Raw genomic sequence first — 25,533 nt, forward strand, 5'->3', positions numbered from 1 at the left:
AGATGAAAAGCAAACATTTTATCTTAGACCAAATATAGGCTTGCATGAACAAAAGGCTTGATTGTATGTAGATTGTGCTATCTGTTTTGTGCTTGTCGAAGAAAGCTACTATTAGTTGTGTTTGCATGGACGCAAAATAAAAATATGAACTCTGACACCACTTGATTTTAAAGCTATTATGATCTGAAAAACATTTTGAATGCAAAAGATTAATAGTGAGATGATTTCATGCAAAAGATTAGAAAATGTAACAGCTTTTATTAAAGGTAGATACACAGTCTGAGATTAATAACAGAAATGGATTTCTGTTATTTTTAGCTATTAAAATAGGCATTCTCTGTTAAAACAGGATAAAATTATATATTAAAAGTTGCATTATGTCCTGTCAAATGAAACAGGCACTATCGAATAATGATTAAGGCAAGACATATGAGTAAATTCCAAAAATGGAAGGAAAGGTTATTATTTAATCACCAAACTGCAATTTGATTTGATTTGCCACATATTGCATAGGTGCAGTGAGAATTCTTAATACTATTTTCAAAACATGCTTAAATTAGAAAGTAAAATATCTGATTTGCATTATTATTCTGATCTGATTTTAGTAATATTAAACAAACTTTCTGTTCTGATCACTTAGATCCTTCAAAGTGCTATGACTGCACGTTATTAAAAATTAAATAAAGCCCTCAAACAAGTCTCCTAAATCTGCAGCCCTCCAGATGCAATGGACTTCATTTTCTTCATTTTCAATCTAGTATGTTCAATTTAACTCAACCACTGAAAATGTCAGCAAGGGACTATGGAAACTGGGAATTCAATACATCAGGAGAATGTGAGGAAGGGTGGATTAGAATTTAGAAGAGCAGGAGGAAATTGGTTAGAGGTTGCAGATGAATCAGAATTAAAATGAAAAACAAGAAGGGGAAGAGAGTGATGTGAGTAATGAATCTGTTACACAAGAGTACAGCAATGCTTTGACTTGCCCATTTTTTTACCTGTTAAGGAAGGTTCTTCTGTTCCATCACTTGCTACATGGCCATCAAGTTGACCATTAAGGGTAGAACAGCTCAAACTTTCTTCTTGTTCTTTCAGTGACATGGAATTTCTGTAAAGTGGCTTGTTTATGTTGTCTCCAGAAGTTTTAGTCTGTGAGCCTGCACATGTCTGATTGGATGGCTGAAAGACCTGGCTATAAGGACCCACTGGATGATAAAGAGGTGTCTCGATTTTTTTCCCTTCATCTTCACTGTCATCGCTGATGACAACAAGTTCCGCATGGATAATCCCATCATACCCACAGATTTTTTTATTTAGTTCTTCATCATCCACATGCTGGTATCCCATGAAAATCATTGTAACCGGTTCTTCTGTATCATCCACATAACACGGCATAGCTTGGACCACGCTATAATTATCCTCACTCTCTAGTGATACCGGAGAAGAGTTTTTGATCTTTTGATCTTGGTACTCCTTCATCTTTTGATATGACTGAGCAGTTTCTTGTATAGCTTCTCTTTGGGCAGAAGGTACTAGCTTATTTTGAGGACTAACCTGTAAGGGCCTTCCTAATGGTTGACTAACTGGACAGTGAGAATTCTGCTGGCAGCTCTTTGAAGTATCTAGACCATCTTTTTTAACATCATGCCATTTATCCTTATCAACAAGTTCACTAGAAAAATTGTCAAGGTGGCTGATCTTATTCTGGTTTTTATCTTTTCCATCATTTGCTTTTTGGATGAATTTATCCTTTTGAGGAGTTCTGGGTCTGCAAAACTGGTTGGCATATACCGGCTCATGATATTCAGTGGGAGACTTGGATTGTTTCTCAGTGGCTTGTCTTAAGATATCCTCCACTTCAACTGGAGCAAGATCATCCACGTCATCATTCTTTACGCTCCCATTGGCGCACACCGCATAGACCGACTTTCTGCCATCGTCATACACTTTGACTCCTGCTCCTTTAAATTCTTCTGAAGGAAGGGGGATTGTTGACAAAACTGTACTCTCCCCAGTCTTCATGTCTTTTTTGACTTTAATTTCCATAGCAAACAAAGCTGTGGGGAAGAAGCAAGCAACCTTTTAAAAGGTAATTATTAGCTAATGATATTGTCAGGTCCAAGCCCAGAGAACACCCAGAGAAATCCAATCCACTTTAATTCTTGATTTGCTTACACCTAATGGACAGAATGTTGCCAGACTAAAGCTATAGCTTTCTAACCAAAAAGTATAAACACATCCTGAGAGACTCTATGGCTACTCTGAATTTCTTCTCCATTCCCTATCCAGCTCAGGATTGCACAGTGTCTTAATCCTGGCCTCTCTCTGAGAAAGCTCTGTGTTGCCAACAGTGTCCCCCACTGCTCCTTTTTTTTTGCGTTACAAATTTTCATTACAAATAAACAACTTAAAAATCTATAAGAAAAATCTATAAGAGATAGCAGTAGATCTGTGTGCCAGCAAGGAGGCTGAATAATTTCAAGTCTTGTGCGTGGGGAATTTCCCCTACCCCAGTTAGCTTTTCACTTACAATTCTTCTTCTCCATAGAGGAAGCAGGAAGTAAATTGCAGTGTATTGGGACAAAAACTGCTAGGAAGTGGAGAAGCATCAACACTAGAGAAAGATTGAACACTTCCATCCAATCTACCTGCTTCTTCCAGTTTATGTCACCTAACTCCTTTTTATTTAAGTCCAATTTAGCTCTAATTCAAAAATTGATTTCAGCTAAGAGGGCATTGAGGAAGTAAACATAATTTCCTCCTTATTTTCAAAGTATCTTTTCTACAATTGCTCTGCTGTTCTTACCTGGCCACTGTCCAGTAAAGATTAGAATAAGGTGCCAATGGCTTTGGCTGTACTGCAGAAATCTCCATATAATACAATATGACTTTTTATAGGCTCAATTTTATTGTAATAAAACTGAGCCTATACATACAGGCATCAGGTAGGAGCCATGATGACATCATGTATATTATAATATAAACATGTAAATAATGCAATTTCACAAATGACCAATCTCATATCATGTGGTCAATGATGACATGACATATATGACTTATTTGCTTTTGTCGAACTCCTTCCCCTGAGGAGTTGTAGTTCTTGCTTCCCCATTGTAGTTCTGTGCTATTGATGATCACATTTTAAATGATGGAGGTAGGGTGAATTTGGAAGCCATTTCAATGAGAATGTCAGCTTTGCAAAGAAATCTATGCAAGTTAACATCCCAAAAATTTACCAGTAAATTTGTCTATCCACAATACTATAAATCATTTGTGATCCATCAATTGCCAGGAAATAGAAGCTTTTTTTTTTTTTTTTTGCAAGAGCCAATAATTTGGTGGCCCATCTCCAGCTAAAGCTTGGATTCAAACTGAAGCTTCTGCAACTATCACTAGTTGGTATATTCCTGATTTTCCTCAAATGAATGTCTTCTAGATGTGCTGGATTACAACTCTCAGAATTTTAATTCATGCTGGTTGGTCTTCTAGAAGTTATACTCCAACATATGAGGTCCCAGGTTGTTGGGACAATATGATGACTCTGTAAACTATAAAGCACTGTGAAGCGGTATATAAGACTAAGTGCTATTGTTAAGTGCTATATCTGGAAGATACCAGGCTGGGCAAAATCAAATGCAGATAATAGAGGACTAGACAGTCATATTCAGATATCAACATCCAGAAGTGGCTGGAAAACAGCCTGACATTGTTTTAACTTCTTCCAGTGTGAAAGCTAAAAAGCAAGAAGAGAAAAATCTGCCTTAGCCTGATTTGCTGCCATTCCTACAGCAACAAAAAATCCCCTTCCCCACTTCACTCACAAAAAACAACAACAACCAAAGAGAATTTCGTAGCCTAATGCTTTTCATGACAGATCTTTGTGCTGAAGAGAGGAGACAAACTGATGCAAAATGTTTTAGTTTCATCCCTGTTCTTTTGCTTAGGCTGCTAAAGTAGAACTAAGTTACCGCCAGCTTGATCATATGTGATCTAAGAATAAATGTCAGATTTCTGTTGAGACTCTAGAAAAAGAACAGAGAAGAGCAACCACGATGATTAGGGGACTGGAGACTAAACCATATGAAGAACGGTTGCAGGAACTGGGCTTGGCTAGTCTAGTGAAGAGAAGGACTAGGGGAGACATAATAGCAGTCTTCCAATATTTGAGGGGCTGCCACAGGGAGGAGGGGGTCAAGCTATTTTCTAAAGCGCCTGTAGGCCAGACAAGGAATAATGGATGGAAACTGAACAAGGAGAGATTTAACCTGGAAATAAGGAGAAACTTTCTGAGAGTGAGAACAACCAACCAATGGAACAGCTTGCCCTCAGAAGTTGTGGGAGCGCCATCACTTGAGACTTTCAAGAAGAGAGTGGACTCCCATCTGTCAGAAATGGTGTAGGGTCTCCCGCTTGGGCGGTGGGGTTGGACTAGATGACCTACAAGGTCCCTTTCAACTCTGATTATTTGTTATCTGTTATCTCTAACATTACACACATTTTTGGGAAATGTGAACTTGCTTCATAGTGAAGCAGAATCCACATGTGGAAATTCAACCATTTAAGCTCTCCCAAGTCATAATTTCTGTTCATGTGATTACATGGAATGGAATGCATCTAAAGGGCACGAGTTAGAAAATGTTGGTTGTATGCAATTTTGTATGAACTTATAAAATGACACACCAGCAACAATCATGCGTGCTATTTTGAGACACTTAGATTGTTTTCGAAATGTAAGACCGTACATATGTTTTTTTTCCCCTTGAATTCAACTATTAATCTGTACCTTTTCGATCTTCTTCTTCATCACCTGTTTGCAGATGGCCTGTCTTTTTAAGTGCAGAAGGTTTGAAAGGTTTTGGAAGGTCTGGTATGTTGGTATATATATAGTCAGCTGGCTCTATAAAAAGGGATTGTTAATTAATACATAGATCACTTCTGCTTTTGCATAAAATAATTTGAATTATACTTAAGAGAAACATACCTTCGGTAGTCTCTACTCTTTCCACTTTCACAGACTAAAAATAAAAGCAACAAAGAATGCTGTGATGTTTCCCATCATTTTAAACAATTACAAAACAGTTTATTGCTTTCTTTTAGGTTAGCTGATATAACCAATTCCATGTGGTGACTCGGGAATATATCCCATGGCACATTTTTCAGGAAATGTGCATAAAATCTCAGCTTAAAAAGTAATTGGGATTGAAAATTAATTTGTATAAAACAGGGAGGAGCAATATTTTGGTGCCCAAGGGTCATGCTTTGACACAGTGGTGGGATTCAAAAAATTTTTACTACCGGTTCTGTGGACGTGGCTTGGTGGGCATGGTGTGGCTTGATGGGTGTGGCTTGGTGGGCATGGCAGGGGAAGAATACTGCAAAATCCCATTCCCTCCCCAGCCTACTAACCTGCTTTCCAGCTCCGTTCTCCTGTGTAGGGCAACAAAAGAAGACCCAGACGATCAGCTGGGACTCAAAAAGCACAAAATAGATGGGGATGAGGCCAGTCAGAGGTGGTATTTGCCGATTCTCCGAACTACTCAAAATTTCCACTACCAGCTCTCCAGAACTGGTCAGAACCTGCTGAATACCACCTCTGCTTTGACAGGAACTGAGGAAGGGGGAGGAAGGCTGAAAAGTGAGTGGCACCATATTTTTGGAGAAGAAAATTTCCTGTGTCCTAGCAGAAGTGGCGGTATTCTACCGGATCAGCCTGGTTCTGCCGAGCCGGTAGCGCCAATGAGCAGCGGAGACCAAACCGGTCCTCTCCACCACTCTGCTATCGGGCCCACCTGCCCGCCTGGGCTCCCATACTCGCCTTTATCTTCTGCTTTTGAAGTGCAGCTGCCTTGTGAGGCACAGCAAAGTGCTGCATGGCAGCTGCTGAAGCTAACAGGGAGAGTGCAGGCTTGCAGGAGGTGAATTGGAATGCCTCTACACCTGCACAAAATGCACATTTGGTGTGCGCACACAAAGTGCGCCCACCAAGCCATGCCCACCAAACTGATGGTAAAAATCTTTGAACCCCACCACTGCCTTGCAGCAAGTATGTGGACTGTTTTACTCCTTTTTTAAAAAAAATGTTCACAAACTTCGTGTTATCCTACATTATTGTGTGTGTTGTTGGGAAAAAGGAAGGAGAAGGGAATCATCGTGAAAAAAAAAACAAGTATGGAGAAAAATTGGCAAAGAAGTAAAAAGCCCACTTTCTTTCTCAGAGCTGTGCTGTTACAGAGCGTCTTCGACTTTACAGCAGTTTGTTTAATGACTGTCCTCAGAGTTACAATGGCACTGAAAAAAGTGACACGACCATTTTTCACATTTATGACCACTGCAGCATCCCCGTTATCATGTGACCTTCTGACAAGCAAAGTCAATGGGGGAAGCCAGGTTCACTCAACCACTGTGCTGCTAAGTGAATGCCTGCAGCGATTCACTTACTAACTGTGACAAGAAAAGTCGTAAAATGGGTCAAAACTCACTTAACCAATTAGCCACAGAAATGTTGGGCTCAACTGCGATTGTAAGTCGAGGACTATCTGTATTGTAAAAATGCAGCTCGGCTCTAAAATCAAGGTTTCTCGCTTCCCAAAATGGAGCAAGCATTTCCTTTGTACATTTGGGGTATTCAAATGATTACAAAAACCTTTCAAGTGATATATGTGTTTGTCATTTCCAGCCAATAACACAAGATTTCCCCTCCATGTATCTGTAGTACTACTATAGTCTCAATAAAATTGATCATTTTTCAAACTGCAGCAATTGCATAGTATGTCTCTGCAGAATTATTTCAGAGCAAGTTTCTATGTTTGTTCAGACTTCTTCGTCTGAAGGATGAATAAATATGCACCATTCTTTTTCTTCCTTTTGGGGTTTGGGGAGGGCAAGGGAATGTCCTTGACATTTAGGTAATATAGATACAGTTATTAGTTAATATCAAATCATTTCATGTTGTAATAATACTTTGGCGCATAGCACAAAATACAATTATATGCTGCTACAGGGTTAAAATAGAGAAAATTTTCTATAATGTGGAACAAATTTGGCAAGGCTTGGTAATAATATAACCGGATTGATCCTGACATTTACTTTGTGTACAGTATCTGATCCTGAGCTTCACTTTTGTAAGTTTTGGGGTATTATTAATTTCTAGTGCTGTGCATCAGATTGTAGCCTTCAATATTTCCTTGTTTTCATCCCCGTGCCTACCTTAAGGCTCATTTGTTATATCTGACAGATCAGTTGACTGTATCAGTGGCAACAGGATTTTAAAATTAGATGCTGACCTTTATAATGTCTTCTGTGGTCCTTTCAACAGATTTAAGCTTCTTCAAAATGGCTTTTTCTTTTACTGAGATTGTCAATTCTTCTTTCTCAAGATCCTCAATTTCTTGCTCCAGCCTGCATAGATGTGATATTAGATAGACCACAGATTAACAGTAATGAGTACATGACAGAGAACCATTTTTCTCAATTTGGCACTTGTTGGAGTTCAACTCCGAGAATTTGAAGGTTTGGAAACTGTGGAAACTGCACTCCCAACTCAGATGGGGATATCAATTTGAAAAAGTCTGTTCCAGAATCAGGATTGTCCCAGGATAATTGATTGCCTGCTTCTGTGTACAATATCCATATACAATATGAGAAAACATGGTGGCACAAAGGTTAATTCTGCCAATTGTGGGCAGTTCAATCCTGACCGGCTCAAGGTTGACTCAGCCTTCTATCTTTCTGAGGTTGGTAAAATGAGGACCCATATTTTGGGGGGCAATATGCTGACTCTATAAAACTTTTTGGGCTCCTGTGCCAAAAATTGTATGTGCACTGGCGTTCACGCTTGCATGCCAGCACCCAGAAGGCAATGCATGCCCCCCCACACCCCCTGCACATGTGCGTGCAACCCCCTCGCCCCCTGTTACTTGCACTGCGCCTCACAGCTGATTTTCAGCCTGTTTGAGGCCTTTTTTCGGCCTCCCAGAGGCTTGAAAAAGGCCTCTGCAGGCTTTGCAGGCCGAATAATACGCCTGTTTCATCACTTCCGGTATTACAGGAAGTGATGAAATGGGCCTATTTGTCCTGCAAAGCCTGCAGAGGCTTTTTTCAAACCTCTGGGAGGCCAAAAAAGGCCTCAAACCAGCTGAAAATCAGCTGTGAGGCACATGCATGCGCAGTGAGGTAAGTTTGCCTGAGGCTCGAGTGCTGGCACAAATGGCTCTGCGTTCCACCTGTGGCACACGTGCCATAGGTTCCCCATCATGGCTATAAATTGATTAGAGAGGGCTGTAAAGCACTGAGAAGCAATATATAAGTCTAAGTGCTATTGCTATAGTACTTGAAGTGAGCTAGCACTTCAAATTTTAAAGAGCATCATCATGCCATGCTTAGATGGAGCTTGGAGAAAAAGTGGTGGTAGGCTACAATCAGTATCTCTCCATCTCATCTGCCAACATTTGCTGCAGGAAGCAGCAAACCCACAAAATGACTAGGTGGACTCTGCTCTATAGAGCAACAGTGAGGTTGATTTATTTGGTTAGATCAGGAGCAGGAAACCTTTTGGTGCCAGAACCTGCACTGAATACAGGTAGTCCTTGATTAACGACCACAACTGAGCCCAAAATGTATGTTGCGAAGTGAAACATTTGCTAAGGGAGTTTGCCCCATTTTACCAATTTTCCTGCCACAGTTGTTAAGTGAATCACCACAGTTGTTAAATTAGTAACACTGTTGTTAAGTGAATCTGGTTTTCCCATTGATTTTGCTTGCCAGAAGGTCACAAAAGCTGACCTTGGGATACTGCAACAGTCATAAATATGAACCAGTTGTCAAGCATCCAAATGTAAATCACATGACTGTGGGGATGCTGCAATGGTCATAAGTGTGAAAAATATTCATAAGACACTTTTACAATAGTTACTGTTTTAATTTCAAATCAGAGGGGTCATTCAGCAGGTTCTGACCAGTTCTGGAGAACCAGTAGCGGAAATTTTGAGTAGTTCGGAGAACCAGCAAATTCCACCTCTGACTGGAGATTTTACAGTATCCTTCCCCTGCCACGTCCACCGAGCCACACCCACAGAACAGGTAGTAAAATTTTTTGAATCCCACCACTGCTTCAAATGGTCACTAAATAAACTAGTAAGTCAAGGACTATGTGCATTTCTAGGGGAGCTGAAGACCACAATGGACGGAAGAAATAAAATAGCCTAGGCCAGGGGTGTCAACCTCACGGCCTGCGGGCTGGATCCGGCCTGTGGGGTGCTTAGATCTTGCTCGTGGGGCTAGCCTGGAAATAGCAAAGGACTGGCCCACGGTGCCTCTGCTACTGTGCCCCCCTGGGCCCTGTTCTGGGCTTGGACGGCCTCCTGCAGTACTCTGGCAGTCAAAATGGGCACAGGTGGGCCGTATGTGGCCCCTCACACCCCGTTTTGGCTGCCAGAGTGCTACAGGAGGCCTTCCTTGATTCAGAAGGTAATAAAAGGGAGGAAAGGTCAAACACAACATTGATGCGTCCCTCAGTGAAATAGAGTTTGACAACCCTGGCCTAGGCCATGCCATATACTTGGTCAAAACACAGATTTTCTATTTTTTTCCTTTGATTGAGGAGAAAGTTTGACAGGTGATCTTTTTTTAACATTACAATTTTTCATATCCTCAAACGGTAGAACAATATTGACAGTGATTTTTGACTGAGAAAGAGTTGGGGAAACAGATGAAAATCTTGTTACCGTACTTGGATTGCCCAAACCCTGCACACGTTCCATATGGAGAAGCTGTGCCAGAGAAACCCTGCTTTGTTTATAGCTATGACACCAATAATGCTTCCTTTGTTGCTGTTATTGCTTGCACGTTGAATCATTTAAACAAGATTGGTTCAGCTGCCGGCCCAAAGGAAACACAGAGAATGTGATTCTGCTTTGGGTTCCCTCATTAGCTGCAACATAAGTGGTTTACCACTTTCAGGAACTCTTGGCAGCTGAGATTCTCCTCACCGTCTGAAGCAAAAGGCAGGCGGAGGCTTGCTGATGTCTCCTTGCAACAAAGAAGCATCTTTGCAGAGCCCCTGGAGAGGGCTGGGTTGGCTTTATCCTTCTCCACAGCACTTCCCCCTCCCACCAACATGGATAAGTCAACACAAAAGCTAAGAAGAGGGCAGGGCACCTGTTAGCTTTTTAAAATACTATTTTAGTCACAGGGTAAAACAATACAGGCTTAAGCAGAGGGCAGAAGATCAGGGCAATAAGGAGAATTCTAGGGAGTGGCGAAAAATACTGGTGGCCATTAAGAAGGCAAAGGTGGTAGATTACTGCAATGCATTTTACATGGGGCTGGCCTGGAAGACCACCCAGAAACTTCAAGTAGTCCAGACGGTAGCAGTGCGCACAGTAATGAGCTCCCTAGGTTTGGCTGTGCAACACTTCTGTTGCTCAAGTTGCACGGACTCTCAGTTTCTTTATGGGTACAATTCAAGGTGTTGGTCTACTCTTAACTCTTTAAAGTATGGCCAGGCTGGATCACCTTTCCTAAAGGACACCTAACTCGTCCCAAAGAGCAAATAGGGGGACACACATTCCTGGTCCCTTCCCCCAAATATTGTCATATAATGGAAGCTAGGCGCATGCCTTTTCTGTGATGGCCCCTGGCCTATGGGCACTCTACCCCCGAAGTTCAATAGTCCTCCACTCTTTTAGCTTTGGGTGAGGCTCTAAACAGTGGTGGTATTCTACCAGTTCAGCCCGGTTCTGCCGAGCCGGTAGTGGTGATGACCAGCGGAGATCAAACCAGTTCTCTCCGCTGTTCTGTTATTGGGCCCACCCGCCCAGGCTACCATATTCATCTCTATCCTCTGTTTTTGAAGTGTAGCTGCTTTGAGCGGCACATCAGAGCGCCATGAGGCAGCTGCTGAAACGACTGGGAGAGTGCAGGCTTGTAGGAGATGAGTTGGAATGCCTTTGCCCCTGCGCAAATGCCTCTGCGCCTGTGCGAAGTGTGCCTTTGGTGCACGGCCGCATGCAAAGCGCGCCCACCAAGTCACGCCTACCGAACCAGTGGTAAAACTTTTTGAATCACACTATTATTCTAAAGACCTGCCCCACCCTCCAAGCATTGGGAGAAGATTAGATGATGGCATGTTAACATGAATTAGCCCCAGGTTTTTCTTGTCTTGATTTTGTAAGTTTTAAAACTGGTTGTATTTTATAATTTTAAAAATAGTTTTATATATTTGTTAAATTTTTGGTTGCAAGCTGCCCAGATTATGATTGAAAGATGGGCAGCTATATGCATGCATTAAATTTTTAAAAAATAGTAAAAAAAAAAAGGGTGTGTGGAAGGAGCCTACGTTAGAACTGCAATCCCAAAAATGTGAGGTGAAAAATGCAGAAATCTGCTAAACAAAATCTCAGCCCATGTTCTATTATTACCTTCTAAGGATTTGAAATACTGAGGATTTTTTCTGAAATGGACCAAGGTGATGGAAAGAAGTATTTTCCATTTTATATTCTAGACAGTCTCCTTTTAGCATGCTAGCACTGTAGAAAAACTTGACATAATATCTCTGCACCATTGAGGCTTGTCTTTGGAACTGGATTGCTTTTATTTGACATGTGCCTGAACATGTTTTCAGCTGTCAATGTTTATCTGAAAATGGATTATTGGACGGAGAATGTCAGTGTAAAAATGATTCACATTGGTGACACATTCTACCAGAATTAGAATTAGTTGGTATTATCTTATTTAGAGTGTGCTCACAGAGCACGGAACACAGTAAAATCAATTCATGTGGCATGTCTTTTACTCTATTCTCAAGCCAAACATCTCATTTGCTTTGTGATGATATATACTGTACCTAGGAGTGAAGTGAATGCCAGGCAACCTTTCTGATTTAATCCTGGTGACATTTTGCTGAGAATCTGTCTCTATTCCAATATCTATTCTAATATCTATTCCAATAAAAAGCATATTTTAAATATGCACCAACACAAAACCATTCCAGATGAGAGAATAGTTTGGAAGAGATTTGCATGTGAAAGGTCAGGGTCAAACGAAAAGGAAACATGGGCATTAGAGGTTAGCAAACCAATGTTTCCAGATGTTTTGGACCAGCAAATGGCTGTGAGATTTGTGATCCAAAACATAAGAAGGGCAATAGGCCTCTTGTGCTAATCTAACACATAGCTATCAGTTCCCTAAGAACAATGGGTCTAGAAATAAGTGTTTTCTACCTATTAGCCTGGGAAAAGGAGAGAAGAATACATCATTTTTTTATATCATTAAAGTCATTAGCCACAACTTAAAGCAGGGAACAGACTATCTGGTATATCCCAGATCTGTTTGACATTAATTCCATTGGTGTAACCCAGAGAACTTCCCATGTTGGTTTGATAGTGGACAGTTTTTTTTTCAAAGCGATTGTAGAAAGTTAGCACCCACCCCACTCCTAGAAGAATGAAATATTCTAGGAAATATTAAAAAGGCAGAATATTTCTCCTAAAAGAGAAACAGAAAACTTAAGGGACATAGAAACTCAGCCCCAGCAGATATTTTAATGCTAGCTTATCTACAGGACAAAAGGCTGGGCCAGCTTATCTACAATGCAAAAGACCTTCACCCTTAGGACACAATAGGATTAGCCCTCACTCTGATCCAAACCAGGACAAAGCCACTGAGCCCTTTCATTACTTCACCCAGCAAGATTCAACCAAGCCTGGGACTCAAGACAACCTACAAAGTTACCCCTGCATGGCCCCATGGGAGTCTGACAACCAATCAGAATACATTTCTTGCCCCAGGAACAAGAAGCAAGTTCAAAGATCAACAGAGGGTATAAATCTCTCTCCCTCTCTCACCCATGTGTTCAATTTTGTCCAGGACCTCAAACCAGGTGGTCCTACTGTCCACCATTAAACCATCCTTCCAAACAGCCTCCATGTTTCCAGTGTCTTTCTTCACACTTGGAACTGAACCCAGATGGATATTTCTTCCAACAGGGTTAAAAATCTCCTTCCCTTTACTTTCAACACCAAAGGTTATAGGGTATCTTTGTTCAAAAGACAATAGAGAACTTGTTATGGAAATGTGACATCAGTTATAATTCCAGGTGGCCTTTTATTTAAGCAATCTTAGCTATAATAAATACTGGATCACTTTGAGTAAAATTAGATCAAATGTCTTAGCATCACCTAGGCTGATAGTATATTTGTCCCACAAAGATTTGGCCATTGCAATACAGGTAGGTCCTCGACTTACAACAGTTCACTTAGGGACCATTTGAAGTTACAGCGGCACGGAAAAAAGTGGCTTATAACCATTTTTCACACTCATGACCATTACAGCATCCCCATAGTCATGTGATTTACATTTGGATGCTTGACAACTGATTCACATTTACGGTGGTTGCAGTGACTTTCTGGCAAGCAAAGTCAATGGGGAAACAGAGTCACTTAACAAATGTGGCAAGAGAAGTCGTACAATGGGACAAACTCACTTAACAAGCATTTCACTTAGCAACAGAAATGTTGGGCTCAGTTGTGGTCGGACCTCGAGGACTACCTGTAGTAGTACCAAGTGAGAAGTTAGGCAACATATTCTGTTTGCAATTTTTATGTGGGGGCTCATTTTGATCTGGCCTTAGACCAGGGGTGGGATCCGACCGATGTAACTACCGGTTCGGTGATTTTACATTTTGCGCGCGCTTGTATATCGTTGTCATCTAGCTGCCTGGACAGCAGAGTAGCGCTGCATGTGGGTGCGCAGCGGTTGAAAAAGCATTTTTTTCCTGCTTTTTCAACCACAGCTGTGTTGCACAAAGCAGCTGCGGTTGAAAATGCAGGAAACAAAGGTCAGGCGCGGGCAGGTGGGCCAAAACAGCAGCAGACATAGAACCCATTCTATGTATGCTCTCTGTTTGCTCCTTTTCAGAGCAACCGGTTCTACAGAAGTAGACAGAACCGGTAGAATCCCACCCCTGCCTTAGACTTAGCAGAGCTAATTTTGTAAAGTTCTTGCTGTTTTGTTTCTATCTGATTATTTAAATGGTAGCTATCAAATTATTAGACTTAGAATAACTTTATTATCACTTTGAATGTACATTAATCGGCATACATTTAAATGAAATTTCATTGCATACAACTCTCAAAGAGTCACCACCTCCAATATACACTACATAATCATTAATGATGAAGCTAATACATTATTAGGAATGATTGAAGTTTTAATACTTTGTCAATAATTGACCAGTGCTTAACTTTTACTGTATGTTTTTTCTGCATTGCCTAGTGTAATAACTGTAGTACTCTTTATACCAGGGATTGCCAACCTTTTGGACCTTAGGAACCACCAAGCTTATAATTTTAAATCCCGCGGACCAGACACCCTGGGAAAATCCCCCAAAAACTCTGCAGGAAAATTCCCCACCTCGTTTTCCTACTGATCGATCATTCTTTATTTGGGATCGCAGGTTACTGTCTCCAGCTCAATTCTCAGGGGGAGAAAGAGAGAGAGGGAGAGAGAGAGAGAGGGAGAGAGAGGGAGAGAAAGAGAGACTTTTAGTTTCATGCAAGGAAAGCAGCAGAAGCAGCAGAAATCTTTCTTTCTCTCCCCCTAACTCCGCCAGAATGGTGCAGCGTCTTGGAGCAGGATGCCTTGCAGTGTCCCAAAGACTCATTTCTGGCAGAGTTTGGGGGAGAGAAAGAAAGACTTTTGCTGCTTTCTTTGCATGCAGTCAAAAGCAGAAGAAGAAAGAAGCGGAAAGAAGCAGCCCAGTGGCCAGGCCAGGCACGTGGGGCAAGTTCCCCCTCTCCATCCTTTCCCCCTCCCCTCACTGCCTCGTGTTGTTCGCGATGCAAGCGATGCAAGCCTTGTGTTCCTGTGGGCCATGTGGGCGGCATGGCCTTGTGTTCCTGCACAGCCTGGATTAATTGATTTGGGGGTTGCTTTGGGGGTGACATTTCTCTGTGGACCACCAAAATTTTCTTGCAGACCACCAGTGGTCCCCGGCGCACTGGTTGGCGACCACTGCTTTATACTCTGTTTCATGTTAGATATCCTGACTATAAAGTTAGTATTATTATTAAATAGTTGGCCCCATAAATATTAATCCTATTAAGAAAAGAACATTGTTCTGATCCCAAGGGCTTATATTGCTACATTAATAAGGAAAAAAATGTATGTTGTACCTGAGAATATTTTGTTCCAGTTTCTTAATTTGATGTTGATCTTCTCGATGTTGGTTTTGCATTTCTTTCTGTTCTTCTGGAGAAAGGGTGCTTAATCCATCCCAGAGCCATTTCTCACGCAAAGCTTTTTTCTACAAATATATATTTAAAAATACTGATTAAGAATTTAATCTGCCTATCACACTTCTAGTACATATTGCCAGCATAGCTAGATGTCAGTTCCATCCTGAAGAATAAGCAAATGAATGTTATCGTTTGTTCTCATGATCAATGAAGTTGCTAAGGTTCCATGAACTAATTTGTTTCTTTCTTTCCTTACCCCTTCCTCTTTTATGGGAGGCGGGAACAGCTGGACAGGCATAATCTAATTTCATTTGTACACAGGTAGTCCTCGACTTACAACAGTTTATTTGGTGACCATTCAAAGTTACAACATCACTGGCTTCTTGTCCCAGGCAATCCTTTTTATCTTCCCAAAGTTCCTGGGATAAGCAGTCCAACACTACAGAGGCTTCCATACAAAGTTAATTTATTGGATTATATCAGGTATCCTCAAGGTATAACTCATAGTTATGTTGAGAGTCATCGAGTGTCCAATCTTTGCCTTAATAATGTGAAAAGATGATTAACTTCATCCCATAGCAATATACCAAAGGAAGACTCCAGCACGATGCTGGGGTCCAGGGGATAATGCCCAAAAAACTCCCTCAGCCCACCAGAGATCAATTCAGTGACCAATCAGAATTACAGATATAACCACGTGACATGAACTACATCTCCCAAGAGGCATTAACTATATTTCCCATGAAGCATTCCCTTAAGGGGACAGCTCTCATTCCTAAACTAACTATATACTGTCTAACCAGCACAAGGGACTTATGATCGTCTTTCACACCTGTAATTTCCTATCATTTTGGTGTAAGCAAACCACCATGTGAAGTTTCTGGGAGGAAAAGTTTGTTTAGTTTGAGAATGGAGCATGGCCAGAATGCCAGACATTTAAAAAAATGAATTCTGATATAAATAGCTTGATCAACTTCACTTAAGCACAATGAAGCAACCTGCAGGAGTAGGAACCTGCAGCTTTTCAGATCTTGCTATAGATTTCAGAGGACTCAGCCAGCACAGCTAATGCTGGGAGATGCTAGGAGCTGCAAGTCATCAAACTGTGGGGAAATCATAGGCTCCCTTTCCTCTTGCATCATGCTGACCTGTGCATTTGTAAGGATCAAAGAGGAGACAATAGCAAAGGGAGAGAGAGAGAGAGACTGTTTTATGTTCCTTATCTTCCAATCATGAGCACTTCAGGAATACTGCATCTGCGTGAGCTGCAAATAATTATGCCAACAGCTGAGTGATGAGAACAGCAGGGAAATTAATCTGAAAGAAGTGGAGGATGGGAAACTATAAAATCAGAAAAGGAATGGGAAAGTGTAAGGTGTCTGAAGAAAGGCAAAACGCATATATGTCTCATTCCTTTCATCAATTATCCCCTTAAACTGACGCAACGGGAAATGTATTGGGTTTGGGTTGGAGATAAAATGCAATCTATATATTGTTTCATTCATACATAGGTGAATTCTCATGTATACATGGAAGCAGATGAGAAACATGTAAGTGTGAACTCTGTATGTTATGTAGTACCTTCTTAAATATCATGGTATCTTGAGGTATATTACATCAAAGAGACAATACTAATACCAAGTGATAAGCTAAGACTTTCGGAATGACATGAATGGCAGAAGGCTACACTTGCCTTGTGTAGATCACATTCCACTTCACTGCTGTTGCTAGTAGCATGAACTCCTGCCATTAGGACCTCATGCATGCATGGGATATGTGCAGTCCCCCAAGCTAGTCAGAAGCAAAGAATTCCTGTAGTAGTTCTTCAGCAACCCATCACTCCATAAACTGAAATAAATCTTGCCTGGGGTTAGCTGTGTTTCTGGTATTCTGTATTACATTTTAAAGAACTGTTTAAAGCAAAAAATATATATTAAAATGCCTCTTTTGAGAGTCTACCTCCTGTTGAATTCTTTTATGACCGATCAGCTATTTTAGCTTTGGTGGGAAAAATAATATTTTTTGGTGAGAAAAAGTGATAAGATGAAGGGGTGCAACAAATGGTTCATAACTCTTTATAGGTTCATAACTCCTATGGTGGAACTAATGGATTAAGGCTTCTCAAAGTGTATTCTTGGAACACCAAGGTTCATTGAGAACCCGATGGGGTTCTGTGAGAGATTAAAGCAGGGGCCCTCAAACTTGACAACTTTAAGACTTGTGGACTTCAACTCCTAGAATTCCTCCTCCAGTCATGTTAGCTCAGGAATTCTGGGAGTTGAAGTCCACAAGTCTTCAACAACTTTCATATGAGATTAGAGAAAGAGTAGGTGAAAGTGTGTCTAATGTGATATATGTCATTATAAGCCAGTAATACTCCTCTGGATTTACATAAAATAAATAAGCCAAATTTGTGTAACAGGATTAATGCTCATAAAATTTGACATCAGAACTCAAAACAAGATAAAGTAATAGCAAGTTATTTCAACCTTCTAGGGCACTGCATGGCTGTTTTTTTGGGGGGGAAAGGAACTTTAACATCACAATTAACAAGAGACCGTGGAACTCGCATATATAGACATGTATCTTAGAAAGTCTCAATAGACACAATGGGTTTTTAAAAGATTACATATTGCAATTGTTAACTGATATAGTTTGTAATCACTTCCACATGTTACCTGCCTCTTAATAATCGCCATATCTTTCCGTCAACCCAAATTTAATCCTAGTTCAGTTTAGTGACATTATGAAGTGAAGTGAAGCCTTTTAACTTATGCCTTTCAGTAGTCAAATTGATTAGGACTGAAAGGTGCTATTGGACTCTTGACTTTGGCTACTCTAAATCAATAAAGCTCTCCTCCTCCAATTCAGAGGAACTGAATTTGGATAGCTCTTGAATTTGCCTCAGTCAGAATTTTTAGGTTGTGGATTCACTTTTCCGAATCTGATGTACACCCATATCTTTGTGAAACCATGTGGCTCTTACTAGAGTACAACAATAACTATTGTAATATCCCCGTGGTCTTGTTTTGTTCTCCTCCATATCTGCAAAACCTTTAGATTTGATGAGTTTCCTGTTGTTGTTGTTTTTTAAACCCCACATATTTGTTAGGCAATTAATCATCCAAACATCTGAACTGTCCTGAAGGGGTTACGAATTGAATTCTGCAGTTGTGTAGCAACTACCATTCCATATAGCAAATAATGCTTACATATTGTAAACCACTGAGAGAAAGCACTATGGGGCGGTATTAGATAGAAGACTAAATGCTATTGCTATTGCTAAATCAAGATTTGTTATTCCTCCCAGTTCCCCATATCCACAAAGCATATCACTGTCAGGTATAAAGAATCAAGATCATTCGTAAGGTTGCAGCATAGATGATTTATTCAAGCCTATACACTAGAATCTAGTTAACTAAAGTTCAACAGCAAAATGGCACCAGATAAAGGCAACAGAATTCAGAAGGAGTTGGACTTGGCCTGCTTGTAGGAATGCAATGACTCTAAACTGATGAGGTGTTTTAACTCGGTCCCCCGGTTCTGCCTTCTCTTCTCCTACATCAACAGACATGATTAAAGGAGGATAAATTGCCTTTATATAGGCTGACCTACAGCCTGGATCTCCCAAATTGAGGCTGCATTTACTATAGCACTAGGGAGATTAATCTGAAAAATGGACAACAATTTCATGTACTTCAGACATATCATCAAAACAGCAATCAGGAACCTAGCTGTAAGATGCAATACTGGCAGCCAAAGCAACATTGTTTTTAGTTTTTCAGCTTGTAACCAAGAGTAGATCTGACCTTTCTTTATTAGAACAGCTGTTCAATTAAACTCCAATTCTCTCAGTGATTCATCAGTTTTTAATTATGTCTTTTTCAAAGAAATGTCTGGCTGTTTGTTAATTACATTTTCTTGAAACAGTATAATAGAATCTAAAACTCTGCACAATAAAATTATAATTGTTATTATCAATAATATTTTACAGCCTGTTGGATTAGATAAAACTGGAAATTATGACTGTGATAATAATATAGAATGTTAAGATTTATATTAAAACTAATGCCCTAATTCTATTTAATATAGAGCATACTGCTACTACATTATGATAATAAGAACAACGTGTAACTTTTGTTTAAATATTAGAATTAATATAATCAGAAGTGGTGAAATTTGAAATATAATGAGTACAGTAAACAAAGAAACATATCTAGAACTAATAGTAAACCACAAATGATATAGGAAATTTCCAGCATATGTAAGCTTGATTACTGTGATAATGATGCCAATTTGGGCTAATAGGTAATGCACCAGGCTAGAAACCAGGAGACTGTGAATTCTAGTCCCACTGGCTAGGTGACTTTAGGCCAGTTGTTGAGACAATAGGAGGAAAAAGGAATATTGGATATTTTTGCCACCTTGAGTTACTTATGAAATAATAAAGGAGGGGTTAAAAAAATTGTTATGTCCTGAGGACTCAAGGAGTTCTCACTCAGGTCCACTCGCTTTGTGTGGGCGTTATTCCCCATTCCCATTGGTCAGTTTCTCCCCAGCAGCCAGCTATAAAAGCAGGCTGCGGGGTCCAACTGGCTGCTGATTGCTGCGAGCCAGTTCCAGGCTTGGCAAGCACGGTCAGCCCTTTATTTGTAAAATAAAGTACTGTTGCACTCATGCTCTGGTTCAGCCTCTCATTGCTCAAACTTAACACTGGCGACGAGGATGGGATGGCTACCAGAAGCACCTTGCAACCGCTGAGTCACTAGCCACCGATCTACAGCCCAGAGAGAGCGATCGGCTGGCGACAAGGAAACGCTGATCCGCAGCCAGAGAGAGCGGTCAGCTAGCGAAACGAGCGATCAAAAAGAGCAAACGCAGATCCGCAGCCAGAGAAAGCGGTCTGAGTCAAATAGTTAGAAGCGTCTGTAGCCGCTTGTTAGCCCGCTTACGGGGAAAGTGAAGCGCTGCGAGCCGCAGCCGCTCTGCATTTGGCGCGAAATTCAAACGGGTGTCATTTGAATTTCGAGCCAGTAGGAATCACAGCACAGCGCTGTAAAGAGTCACTAACGCCCACTTTTGGCGCGAATCAAGACACCTCCAACGGCTAGCAGCCAACGTGGTAACCCAGAGAGAGAGAAAGAGAGGGTAGCAAAAACCTCTCCAGAGCTGATATCACTAGTAACTCACTAGCGTTCGTAGTCCCCGAGAGATTTTTTCCGCAGGAAGCCCAGCCGTTCCAGCACCATGAGTTCCAATCCAGTATTCCCGGCGTTTAAACCAGACGAAGAGAAGTGGGAATCGTATAAGAACCGTTTCAATCATTACATCGATGCGGTCGGCCTGTCGGATGCGGAGAGCATCGGAAAAAATCCTATTTCCTAATCTACTGCGGAGCCACCGTTTACGATACCGCTGCAGCACTCGTGGCGCCGAGAGAATTGAAAACGTTCCGTGGTCCGAAGTTGCTTGAGATCCTCACAAACCACTATGCTCCCAGGCCTTCACAAATCGCCAGGAGGTTCACGCCCGAATGAGGAAGCAATCAAGTAAGGAGACCATCAACCAATATATGGCGCCCTCAGAACAGCAGCCCTGCACTGCGGGTTTGGAACATACCTGGAGGACATGCTCCTCGATCAATTAGTTTGTGGGGTCAAGGATCTCAACCTACAGAGGCGACTGCTAGCTAAAAAGACCTCAACCTCGCGCAAGCAGTAGAGGAGGCCCTAGCAGCCGAGCTAGCAACGAACTCAGCCACCGAAATTCAGGGCCCAAGCGCCAAACTAGCAGCGTTCCCAGTCCATTCCGAAGAGGTGGAAGCGGAGGAAGGCCACAACGATGAGAACGATGTCCATCGCCTCACCAATGACAGACGGTCGCAGGTAGGGGCCAAACAAGAATACACCGGTCCACCCAAGCACATCACCCTGTGCCTAGCCTGTGGGGATCACATCAAAGGGCCACCTGCAAGTTTAAAGGAGCCATTTGCAACAACTGCCATAAGAGGGGGCACATTGCGAGAGTCTGCCAAGCCCACCAAAGCGCTGCACAAAGACCCCGTCCTCGCACTCGGGACCACAGAGGCAAGTATTAAACTGTCGCACGCACCGCCTTGCCAGGCGTACTTGCCACTCTGTTAGTAAAATTCTCTCTCCGTTTCCCTAGAAGGTAAACCGTGCCACATGGAAGTTGACACAGGGTCAACGCTCTCAATAATCTCGTGGAACACCTCAAGAGACTCCACCCCAGCCTATCTACTACCCGGCTTCAGAGATGCCAGTTCGGTCTGAAGGACTACCAGGGAAGGCCATTCCCGTGATCGGCAGAGGCAAGTTCTTTGTCAGTTTTAGAGCTTTTAAAGGCCACCTACCTCTAGTGGTAGTTAACGGCAATCTACCCACCTTATTGGGGCTCGATTGGTTTCCCCACCTCGGCCTAGGGTTAACAGGAGTCCATGCTGTCTCAACCTCAGACACTGACTCCTTATTCGCTGACTACGCAGATGTGTTCAGCGAGGAGCTGGGGTGTTATAATGGAACCCCATCTCGTTCACCGTTGACCCCAGGCAGTCCCAATCAGATTAAAACCACGTAGAGTTCCATTTGCTATTCGACCAAAACTAGACGCTGAATTGGATAAACTACTAAAACAAGGGGTCATTGAGCCAACAGATTTCGCCAAGTGAGACGCCCATTGTCACCCCCTCAAAAAAGATGGTAGCCTGAGAATTTGCTCGGACTACAAGACAACAATCAATAAATATTTACAAGTTAGCGCCTACCCGTGCCCGTCATTCAGCACTTATTGCACACATTCGAACCGGGCAGTATTTTTGCTAAATTGGACATGTCTCAAGCATATCAACAGTTCCCTGTTGATAACCAAACAGCGGAACTTCAGACCATCGTCACTCACAGGGGTGCCTTCCGATGCAAGCGTCTCCAATTTGGCGTAAGTGTTGCCCGGGTATTTTTCAATCCCTCATGGAGCGGATTTTACAGGGCCTCCCTGGTGTAGTACCCTACTTCGACGACATCTTGGTCTCGGCCAGGGACAGACCCCAACTCTTCCAGAGAGTGCGAGCAGTGTTAGAGAGGTTCAGACAGCATGGCCTCAAGTTAAAAAAAAGAAAAATGCGCCATTGCCACTAGACAGGTGGACTTTCTGGGTTATAAAATTGACGCCTCTGGCATTCACCCCTGGAGTCCAAGGTCAGGGCGATCCACGAAGCTCCCACACCGACCTCCAAAACGGAGCTACAAGCTTTCTTGGGGCTCCTAAACTTTTATGCATCCCTTTTGCCCCATAAAGCCTCAGTAGCCGAACCCCACACAGATTACTAGACAAAAAGTCACCGTGGCACTGGGGCACAAAGAAGACCAGGCGTTTAACGCCGTCAAATCACTACTTACGTCAGAGGCAGTGCTCATCCAATTCGACCCCAACCTTCCTTTAGTACTGGCAGCAGACGCATCCCTTTTGGAATTGGGCGGTCCTTAGTCACCGACTCGCCAATGGCGCCGAGGCCCCCATCGCCTTTTTTCTCCAGGACGCTCTCGGCCACGGAGCGAAATTACAGCCAAATAGACAAGGAAGCCCTAGCAGCTGTTGCAGCCGTGAAAAAGTTTCACGAATTCCTTTTTGGCCACTTCTTGAACTGGTCACCGACCATAAGCCCTCCTGGGCCTACTGGCGGCGACAAACAGACACCTCAAGTCCTCTCCCTCGGATGACAAGGTGGACACTTTTCCTAGCGGCCTACTCATACAAACTTATCCACCGCCCGGGCAAAACTCTATCCCACGCTGGACGCGCTCAGTCGCTGCCCCTTACCGCTCCGGCTGAAGACCCAGCTCCTGTCAATGCCATTTTTTGAAATCACCCAGTTGGACCTGCCCATCACCGCCCTTGACATCGCCGCCAAAACCAAGGCAGACCAAACGCTCGCCCAGGTGCTCGACTGGGTGAGGAGGGTGGCCGGGAGGCAATGTTGATAACAAATTCGCACCCTTTAAGACTCGCATGCAGGAGCTGTCCAGTTTGCAGGGTTGTCTACTGTGGGGCACTCGAGTGGTCATTCCGACCTCGCTGCGCACCCGAGTCCTGGAAGCGTTGCACGAGGACACCCGGCATTGTGAGAATGAAGGCGTTGGCACGCAGCTACGTGTGGTGGCCGGGTCTAGGCGAGGACATTGTCAATTGGGTAAGTTCCTGCAGCATTTGCCAGGAATCCCGTCCTGCTCCCCCATCGCCACCCCTACCAGATGGGAGAGCGCCAGCGCCCTTGGTCTAGAATCCATATCGATCTGGCCGGCCCGTGCATGGAAAGATGTTCCTAGTGGTCGTGGACGCTTATTCCAAGTGGATAGACGTGGCGCAGCTATCCACGACCACCACACTAGCAATCACCAACGTGTTAACGCGCCTGTTAGTTACACATGGACTACCCGACTCCTTGGTCTCCGATAATGGCCCACAGTTCGCATCAGTAGAATTCAGCCGTTTTGCAGCCAACCTAGGCATTCGCCACATTTTCACAGCCCCATTTCACCCTGCGAGTAATGGGTTGGCTGAAAGGGCCGTCAGGACCACCAAGGAGGCCCTCGCTAGGTTTGGCAGAGATGACTGGCACCACAAACTCTCACGGTTCCTGATGAGCCAGCACTCAACCCCTGTGCAGTCACCAATAAGTCCCCAGCGGAACTTCTGATGGGCGGCGCCTGAGGACTGTATTAGATAGACTGCACCCACAATACTGCCCTGACTCTCCCCTCGCTTCCACTTCGGGGTTAGACATTTTATGTTACAGGAGCCGATATTCGCAAGGAATTTCGCTGGGGACCCACTTTGGATTCCGGGCGAGGTCATCGCCGTCACTGGGCCGAGATCGTATAGAGTCAGGCTGGAGGATGGTCGCGTCTGGAGGAGACACATAGACCAACTCAGAAGGCGCCTCAGCAACCTCGCAAACAAGAATCCAGAGTCTCCAGTCGAAGGGGAACCGTCTCATCCGCCACCCAGCCACACCGCACCCAGTGACCAGTCTGCGCCAGCGTCGTTCCGGTCAGCCCAAACTCAGACAACAGCGCCCAGAGAGTTGACCAACCGGATCCAACCCACGAGCTTGACCCCAGAAACCAACCCGGTGGTTTCGAGGATACCAGTCCAGAGAGAGTGTTGGCGACACTATGCCAGCTCAACCGTCACAGACTGATACCGAACAGTCAGACAATGTTCCCGAGTTGCGCCGCTCGGGCGCAACACAAACCCCCATCTACCTCAAGGACTATGCGTGTTCGCATCTGGGGGAAGGGGTGTTATGTCCTGAGGACTCAAGGAGTTCTCACTCAGGTCCACTCGCTTTGTGTGGGCGTTATTCCCCCATTTCCATTGGTCGGTTCTCCCCAGCAGCCAGCTATAAAAGCAGGCTGCGGGGTCCAACTGGCTGCTGATTGCTGCGAGCCAGTTCCAGGCTTGGCAAGCACGGTCAGCCCTTTATTTGTAAAATAAAGTACTGTTGCACTCATGCTCTGGTTCAGCCTCTCATTGCTCAAACTTAACAAAAATCTAATAAAGGCTAACATCAGTGGAAAACTACATTTATGTTAGAATCTATTTTTGGAAATCTATGTTCAGTTCTGAGTACCACAGTTCAAAAAGGACAGACGCAAACAAATCCAGAGGGTGGCTTTCAATAGGGTAAAAGGATTTCCTAGAGAGTAGGTAATTTTTCGTTCCTTTTCCCTAAAAAAAGACTTCCCTGTCATGTAACATTTCATTAAGTGGACCTTAATGAAATGACCTGGAAGTCCCTTTTAGATGTACCACTACAGTATGTCTCTATGTGTTTCATGACCTGGTTTGGGAAGGGGGAAATTGTAGAGTAAAGAAGACGACTTTAACAGGGATATGCAGAAACTGTTGCCTAAGCAGAAGGGATGGAAGCCTTTTAAAGCACAGAGCAGTAAGATAAAATTTAGAAATGGATGTTGCCTCCCTAATTCACTGAACAATAAGGAGATACAGCACACAGTCAGAATTGCAAGATTCTGTAATTGTTCTATATTAACATTCTCCAAATCCTGAGTTCTGATTGGTCCATGCGGACCACAACCCGATTGGTTAACTAAACTGTGATTGGTGTGCTAAGAATCTACCACGATTGGCTGAGCCGATTGCGGGAAATTCAAAGCGCTGCCATTGGCCGCCGAGCCACCGGCCGGCTGAATAAAGCCAAGTGGTTCACGGGTCCTGGACTGAACTGTATATTCAATAAAGAGCTGAATGTGTACTTTGA

The 25,533-nt window shown here is 43.0% G+C and overlaps 1 protein-coding gene across 4 annotated transcripts in view; it reads right to left on the reverse strand.

Annotated features, from left to right (window-relative positions):
• PALMD (palmdelphin) overlaps positions 1 to 25,533 on the reverse strand; it is a 79,423-nt gene that overhangs the window by 5,363 nt on the left and 48,527 nt on the right. For all 4 annotated transcript variants that reach the window (XM_087930168.1, XM_087930171.1, XM_087930170.1 and 1 more), the window contains 5 exons: positions 15,171 to 15,301; positions 7,284 to 7,398; positions 4,982 to 5,015; positions 4,784 to 4,897; positions 999 to 2,057 (listed from right to left, as the gene is read on the reverse strand). In XM_087930168.1, the coding sequence (XP_087786294.1) occupies positions 999 to 2,057; positions 4,784 to 4,897; positions 4,982 to 5,015; positions 7,284 to 7,398; positions 15,171 to 15,301 (1,453 nt within the window). The remainder of the gene's footprint in view (positions 1 to 998; positions 2,058 to 4,783; positions 4,898 to 4,981; positions 5,016 to 7,283; positions 7,399 to 15,170; positions 15,302 to 25,533) is intronic.

This window comes from Pseudonaja textilis, chromosome 3, assembly GCF_049901715.1.
Source record: "Pseudonaja textilis isolate UNSWEBS1 chromosome 3, rPseTex1.2, whole genome shotgun sequence".
NCBI lineage: Eukaryota > Metazoa > Chordata > Lepidosauria > Squamata > Elapidae > Pseudonaja > Pseudonaja textilis.